General features: G+C 39.4%; 1 protein-coding gene across 1 annotated transcript; it reads left to right on the top strand.

Annotated features, from left to right (window-relative positions):
* The first annotated feature begins 4,768 nt into the window (after nt 1-4,768).
* On the top strand, nt 4,769-6,797 carry LOC126391621 (E3 ubiquitin-protein ligase TRIM21-like). The gene is made up of 2 exons (XM_050046502.1): nt 4,769-4,818; nt 5,183-6,797. Exon 2 carries the CDS (start codon nt 5,185-5,187, stop codon nt 6,430-6,432), a length of 1,248 nt encoding a protein of 415 aa, XP_049902459.1. The 5' UTR covers nt 4,769-4,818; nt 5,183-5,184; the 3' UTR covers nt 6,433-6,797.
* The last annotated feature ends 1,813 nt before the right edge of the window (nt 6,798-8,610 follow it).

The raw sequence follows: 8,610 nt of genomic DNA, 5'->3' as shown, positions 1-8,610 counted from the left end.
AGCCTAGAGGTAACAAAAGCGTGGACCAATTTTTCTGCATCTTTTCGGGTCAGGATAGGCCTAATTTTCACAATATTACGCAGATGAAAAAATGCAGTCCGTGAGGTTTGTTTTAAATGAGAATTAAAAGACAAATCTTGATCAAATATTACTCCGAGGTTTCTTACGGTAGTGCTAGAGGCCAGAGCAATGCCATCTAACAAAGTCTACATGGTCATAGCTTTCACTGCTCTCCTGGCAAGACATTTGATCCTCCCAAATTGGAAGCAACACGCTCCCTGATCTTTTTCTCATTGGGTCAAAGATGGGGTTTTTTTTCTATTTGTTTGTTTCTATTTGTTTGTTTGTTTTTGGTTTTCTCTTTTCTTTTTTTCCCCCCTTTCTTTGTACATTTGTTTGAGTAATCAATACAATTATTTGATATAGTAATGTCAGTTCCACTCCTTCACCTTTATGTGTTCTGTAAGCTGTAATCCTATGGGTGGGTGGGTAGGGTGGTCGAGTTTCTTTATGTATGTGTATCCATCCATTCATCCATTTTCGTAACCGCTTATCCTTTTGAGGGTTGCGGTGGGGGCTGGAGCCTGTCCCCATCATTACCAATTAACCTATCCCCAACCTGCATGTCTTTGGACTGTGGGAGGAAGCTGGAGTACCCAGGAAAAACAGAACCTGCAAACTCCACACAGAAGGGCTCTCTTGTGGGATCGAACCAGAGACCCTCTTACTGTGAGGTGACAGTGCTAACACCACCGTGCCGCCCATGTATGTATATGTATATGTATTATTTTTCTGTAATTAACAATATGTTAATATGTAAATACGTATTAATTCATTTATGGGTATGTGGATGTACACACAAGTATATGTTGGTAGAATAATGTATATCCATACTTTGTATAATTCATATGTTCACTCATTTAAATATAAAAAGACACCAGGACAAGTTGATGAAGATATAAATGTAATATTGATATCTATATTTATTTATTTACCCGATATACATCATACATTTGGACTGGTTTATTCTTGTAAGTTATGGATAATTGGTGATTTATTTTATATACTAAGATAGGCTTTTTGTAAAATATATATTTGGTACTTACTATTATATACACATGGGTTAAGTAGGTCAAACAACAGTTGAAAACTTGTGTTAAATAATGTTATGAGAAATAAGGGCATTCATTGTATATTCTGATGTAATATATATTTCAGTGTGTGGGTGTCATAATAAATCAAATCGTCTTATTACAGAAATAACAATGCTGTACAATAGGAGCCAAGCTTCCTCATTTCTGCGCGCTCTAAACGATAATGGATCATTACTACTGAGCTGCACCAGAGAGGAGATTTATTTTAAGAAAGAGACTGAAACAGAAATACTAAGAATACTTTGGCTTAATGAGGTGTAGAAGCTACAATTGATTTTTACTTTTATATGGAAATGAGCCATCAGAGGAAATGAACATTCTTTGTTGTGGTAATGACCTTCAAAACAAACAAACAAACAAACAGAGAATGTAATCTTCATAAAGGTGATGGTATTCAAAGGTTCTTAATGAATCTTTTTTTTAAATCCTTAATCAGCCTATAGCACGGTGACTGCACACTTTGTTTTTCAATGCAACGGGGAGCAGTTGCAGACAGTTTCTCACACACATGCACACCTGGCTTTGTATTGTCAGTTCATGAACCGGCAGTCATTAAGAAAGTGTAGTGCTTTGCTGAAGAGCACTGCAGCCAATTTAGGAGATGTCAGTTTTCAGAGATAAAGCTAGAAAAATATTCTTCTCCACTATATCATTAGTTCTTTCAGGATTTAAAGGTACTCTATAGAGTAAGTAAACAAACAAAAATAGCTCTCTTTACATTCAGTATTTCTCACCAAATACACTGGGCTAATAAAAATATTGTGCACATTTCCTTCCTCATAAGGATGTTACGCAAGCTGATTATTTCTGCATTGTTTCCATCCATGTTTACTTCCACTTTCTTGCCTTTATTGCAACACTTCTTAGTATCTTACCGCCACCACCTGTCGATCAGTGGAACAAACACTTACACTCAAAGAGGTCTTTGTAAAGCAAAAGCAAAACCACCACATGCTTCCATCTGTGGTGGTAGAAATCGTTTGTGAAGCGCTTGCAGTCTATCAGCTGAGGGAATGTTGGAGGGGGTAGACTGAACGGTGCTGGATGTGACGGATGTCTTCCAGTGAATGTACAGGTAGTGCTTTATGATGCCTTCCATGATGGGGTCTTGAGAGAGAAACATGTTGTTGAGAATTCTGAGTATAACATCAAAAGGTTTCCTCAAAGACCAAACTAGACTTTAGATCTTTTCTCAGAGCACAAAGTGGTGTGTAGTCTGAATGACGGAGCATCAGCTGTGGAGGAAGAAAAAAAACTTAAATCACGTCCCAATTAAAACCTATTTCAGTCAAACTTTGGCTGAGATTCCTTGAACAGCTCTTCTTACTTTTATATCCCCTTTTCTTTCCTCCTTACCACTCGCCTATCCTTTCCTCTCCCCCCTCATCTTCCCGTCTTTCCCTTTGCTAATTTCTTACCTCTTCTTTCAACTCTGACCCTTTGTATTTATCTACAACTCAGGAGAATACATAATGTCAGCTCTGCTGTAGTTGCTCCTTGAGGCTGGAAGACGTACCTACACATTAGATTTTTGACTCTTGGTGATAGGAGCCACATACCAGGACTTCAGGACTCCACTGTTTTGACAGCTTCTTTGTTTTGGCTGCTGTTGCTGTTACTGGCATCGTTAGACTTCCTGAAGTTAACTCCATTTCTAAGATCAAGCTATGAACGTAGAAACTCTCTGGTTACTGCTGTCCCAACAGCGGGTTACACATACAGATGGTGTAACCACGTTGAGTAAAGACTGGCGCAAACATCAGGGCAGATCAGTCACTGGTATGGTTCTTTAGACAGAAGCTTCATGGCTGAGGGCAGGAGATAAGATTCTTTTTTTATTGTCATTTTGCATACTCTATTTACTGGTCCATTTACGTCCCAACCCTCAGCTATGGTCATGAGCTCTGGGTAGTGACCGAATGAATGAGATTGTGGGTGGAAATGAGTTTCCTCTGTGGGGTGGCTGGCCTCAGCTTTACAGACAGGGTAAAGAGTTCGGACATCTGGAGGGAAGTCGGAGTAGAGCCGCTGCTCCTTTGCGTCAAAAGGGGTCAGTTGATGTGGTTTGGGCATCTGATCAGGATGCCTCCTGGGTGCCTCCCGTTAAGGGTGTCCTGGGCACATCCGACTGGTGGGAGGCCATGGGGTAGACCCAGAACACTCTGGAGGGACTACATATCTCCTCTGGCCTGGGAACACCTTGGGATCCCTTAGGTGGAGCTGGAAAGTGATGCTGGGGAGAGGGATGTCTGGAATACTTTGCTTGGATGGATGGATGGATGGATGGATGGATGGATGGATGGATGGATACTCTATTAGTTTAAAATCCTTTGCAGGCCTCACGCTTAACCAGTGGTGTAAGGAAGTTACAATGGGCCCTGGTGCCCACTATCGTGCATGTATTGTCTTGACACAAATAGAGACTTGACATTGGACAACATCAACATACATATTACCCAGAAATCATCATTGCATATCTGACAATTTTATAGTTCATTTAAAAAATAAAACTTTGTTTTAGATAGCTACTGACTGAAAAAGGAAACCATAATGCAGATGGGTTTCCATTTTTAAGGACATATATAGCAAATGGCACCAATTTTAAATTAATAATATTCTTTTTTATATGAATCTGAATCACTTGCAAGGGCCTGCTCACTTTACAGGCCCCTCCACCTCAGGGGCCCCATTGCAATCGCACTGCCTGCACTGTCTATATTTACGCCCCTGTACTTTACAATATAATGTGACATAACCTTATTACTAAAATACTGACGTGACATTTTCTTGTCAAAGTAAAACAAATAAAATGCAAGAGTAGACACTCTTTATTTTGATAATATTTTAGAGCTCTACTGCACATTCATCTGATCACAGGAGTGACATGGGATCCATATTAACAATTGGTAGAAAAAATACACAAGCAATCATCAAACAAGACATTTTAAAGTTGCTTTAGATTTGGCATTGATTGGCATTTGACATTAAAATTGAAAGCACAAACATCACCATCATCTCAAATCATGGACATGCTGTTAGCACTAAAGTGAAAATATAATACAACACATGGCCAAAAGTAACTGGATTACTGAATCATCGAGTGAAATTTGGTGTTAAACTTGCAGGCACATTCATGCTTCTTTCCACTCAGTTTGAAAGGTAAAACCATCGGAGTGAAACCGAAAGTATATTGCAGTTTCCCTGAATATTTGTGGAGTGATTTGTTTCATTTCAGAGGCGTGTTAATCCTTTAAGAATGGAGACTTTGCAAATAATTTCACAATAGCTGACTTAATTCAGAGACATATTTCCATTTGGTATTTGAGTTGGCCACAGATGCTCATTGTGGTTTGAGTCGGAGTTGTTTTGGTGGATTGGAGTGGATTTGTGACTACACTGTGACACACACACACAAAACATACACAAAACACTGACACCAGTGACACCATGAATTAGTAATAAAGGGTTCTTTATTGATGTTTATTATTGTTTAATTTCATGTCATAAAGAGTTAATTTCAGTACTAAGAGCACATGGGTGGAGCATGACTCAGGGGAGGAGGAGCTTCATTGCATCATTTATGGTGAAATGAAACTTTACAACTCTTAAATACAGTTCCCTTCCTGCATTCGCAAACACAGACAGACAACACAGCTTCAAGCAGGTGAAGTTCAAATTTGATTATATTATATTCTGATATTGTAGCATATTCATAGCTATGTACTGCATGTAATGAAATTTGCACCTGTTGTTCATAAATCCGGATGCAGAGATGGGATGTTGCTGTTAATTATGTTTATTTGGTGAATAACTGTAACTATTTTTCAGGCATTTTTATGGACTGTTTTGCAGCAAACAGTTTGCAGTATTACGAGGGTCACACTGGTCACTTTATAATTGTTTTGCCACCAGAAAGTATCTAACCAGCTGTGTTTGTTTTGTAAAATGGCTCATACTATAAGCACTTAGGATAAAAACCAACATTATCATTGATGGTTCTTAGTTTTCAAACCTCTCATCTCTTACAGACATGGCCACTGCCTCCAGTTTGCTGTCTGAAGATCTGTTCGTCTGCTCCATCTGCCTGGATGTTTTCACTGAGCCTGTTTCGATTCCATGCGGACACAACTTCTGTAAGGCCTGTATTACCAGGCACTGGGAGGGCAAAGAGCAGTGTCAGTGCCCACTGTGCAACGCGAAGTTCAACAAAGGCCTCAAACTTTGTGTCAACACCGGATTCAGGGAGGTTGTGGAGAATTTCAAGGAACATCATGCGAAAGCTGCCAATAATTCCCCAGTCAAACCAGGACAGGTGCCATGTGACTGCTGCCATGACAACAAGTCCCAAGCCTCAAAAACCTGTTTGGTGTGCTTGACCTCTTATTGTGAGACACACCTTGAGCCTCACCTGAGAGTCGCAGCCTTGAAGAGACACAAGCTGACAGATCCTGTGCATAATCTGGAGCACCAAATATGCGAGAAACACAACAGGATGTTGGAGCTCTTCTGCAGGACTGACCAGACGTGTGTTTGTGTGCTGTGTACAGAGCATAGCACTCATGATACCGTCCCTTTGGAGCAAGCGTTTGTAGACAAGAGGGTTCACATGGGGAGGAAAAAGGCAGAATTACAGGTGATAAAGCATAAAAGTGGGAAGAAGGCTCAGAAAACAAAAGTAGCACAGCAGAAGAGAAAAGGCAGGGTTAAAGCGATGGCAAACAGTGGGATGTCCGAACAAATGCAACCTCCTTCTGTTTGGTGGATTCCAGATCGATTCAACACTAATTGCTGTGTTAATGCAAACACGGACTTTTCTGAGGGGAGATTCTATGTTGAGGTTCAGGCGGTTCAAGGGAGATGGGATTTAGGAGCAGTCAGAAAGCCGATGCGTGGGACGAGGACATTCATACCTAACCCCAGCAATGGAAACTGGGTCATAAGGTTGGGACCCAGCTGCAACACTGAAAACACCCCTGTCCAATTCTTCTTGATAACGAGACCTGAGAGATTTAGAGTGTTTGTGGACTATGATGAAGGATTGGTGTGCTTCTACGATGCAGACACTGCACTCCCAGCCTTCACTTTTACCCACTGCAAATTCAATGAGATGATTTACCTATTCTACAGGCCTGCAGAGGATGACAGCTGGGCACAGAGGCTGCAAAAGAGGGTTAGGAGGATGAAAGTAGGGTCACAACTTCTAGATGTTGCATTTTTCATTGTCTGTATTGTGATTTCTCTGTTTTCAATACTGCAAAGTGAAACAGATGGTGATTAAGTCTGAATCTGGTTAAATCTGATCATATGCCCACTGCCTGGATATTTTACATACATCTTTACAAACTTTTGTGATACTTCCTAGAGATGAAGTTGCATGTTTACTTTTTAACCTTATTTTACCATATATGTATTTTTGTAATTATACATTTTTATTTTTTTATTTTATTTTTTTTAAATCTTGACATAAAAAATGTGTTCTTACAGTGGTGAAAGTACCTGCAGAGGCACGGAGGGTATAAAGGTTCATATACAGTAATGATGTTGTAATCATGACCTTGTATGCTTGTTTTATTTAGTGCTGAATTATCAGAATTTGATATACAAAATTATTTTACATAAAGTTTGCATCTGTTTGAAACATGATGGCTGAGTCATTTCTTAAACAAATCAACTACTGTAAACATTTTGTATCAGCGTGTTTACTCCACTATAAGTGTTGAATAGAGTGGGATTTCACATTGATGATCACTATAGTGATGACCGTGGCAGGGGCTTTATTCAAATACACCACTAGAGGGAGCAATTTACTTACCCTTAACACAAACATGAGCCCACACTCTATTCAACTGGAGATAAATACATATCAGTTTAAACAAAGGAAATAGTTTATACGAGCCGCCACATTTGAAGTCTTTGTCAGTTTTTGCTTTTTCTTAGGAGCTGTTGTGTGCATGTCTCAATGCTTGATGAATGATCTGTCTACATGCCTAATGTATATAGCTTTGTTACTAACACTTAGCAGTGATAAGTGTGGTGGTCATAGGTTTGTGTGTGTGTGTGTGTGTGTGTGTGTGTGTGTGTGTGTGTGTGTAATTTGATGAACACTGGGGTCATCCTTTTATCCCAAGGGCCTGGTCTAGCCCTTGTATTGAGTTTTGAGTATGTGTGACTCTTGATATAAACCAACATTGTAAGAGATTGTTAAACGGTATATTCACAGTTCACTTTTTGGCCACATATCAATGGCGAAAGTCTAGTAAAATGTCTTGTCCACAACTTTAAAGTTTTAGAGGTTAGATAGGTTTGATTTGTAGATTGTAGATTTAGAGAGTATGACATCAGTTGGCTATTAGCTGTAGGTCGGTGATTTCGACATACTAACCCAGGTAAACGTTCATTGAACATTTGACAGAGGCCAAAAACATTACTGAGGATATAAAACCCTTTGAAATGCATCCTTAATATGTCATATTAGGAGGTGGGAAACTGAGCTGAGCTGGGAAACATAGGACCATGGAAGCATAGATGCGCTCCCGTAAATATTATATATGTCAAGCATCTGTCTGGCATTGTGCTGGTGTGGCTGAAGACTCTTTGTCTTGTATTATACAACTATTTTGTGTACATCTCGTACACAAAAATGCCAAAATTGGTCACATGTAAAGTGTAAAGTGTTTGCATGTCAGCATCTTTAAAGCAGCATCTTTCAAATTATGCTTATGGCATATGTTTTTGAACGTAGAGAAATCAGACAACAGTGGTGAATACTGATGCTGTGTGCTGTTTTCAGCCCATTCATGACAGCATCATGTCCTTGAGCAGGTTAGCGGCATCCATTTAGTTTTTATTATTGGCTCCAGAGTCTTTCCAAAAACTACCACTAGGAGTCACTAAAGTAAGAAATGATCAAATGGTACACACCTATAGGGGCTCTAAATTGTCTGACACAAAAGTAAGCTGACCATATAACAACTTTATGAATCTAAAAAAAGCTTTGTGTATTTATTAGGCTATTGGTCACATGGAGGAAATTAAGGGATTACTGAGCTGCAAATACTAGACACCAGAGTATGTTTTAACGATACAGATTTAAATTGACTTGATATATGGTGGGAGGGACATAAGTCTCAACATGAATATAGTTTCTACTCACATGTACACAATAGCTATTCTAGAACTGACTCCTTCTTTATTCATGTACCATTTAGTCTCATCCTGTGAATATTTAGCAGCGATAAAGGATTCTCATACAACCCCCAAACTGGTTTCTAGCAACAAACAAAAACTCTGCTTCACCTTCTATGATTTGGGAGGCTCTAAAAGCTTAAACAAGAGGTGCCATTATTAGTTACTCTTCTTGGAAACAGTATCACTCCAATTTAATCTCCTTAGAGACAGACATTAAAGCTCCTGAAAAGCAACTCTTTCTGACACGATCACAGGCAATTTCAGTTCA

Source organism: Epinephelus moara, chromosome 6 (genome assembly GCF_006386435.1).
Source record: "Epinephelus moara isolate mb chromosome 6, YSFRI_EMoa_1.0, whole genome shotgun sequence".
Classification (NCBI taxonomy): domain Eukaryota; kingdom Metazoa; phylum Chordata; class Actinopteri; order Perciformes; family Serranidae; genus Epinephelus; species Epinephelus moara.
Note: the sequence above shows the minus strand (reverse complement) of the source record. Positions and strands in the feature narration are given on the sequence as shown.

Excerpts from the sequence above, each read along its gene's own strand:
- LOC126391621 (XM_050046502.1), top strand. The coding sequence starts at position 5,185 with ATGGCCACTGCCTCCAGTTTGCTGTCTGAAGATCTGTTCGTCTGCTCC.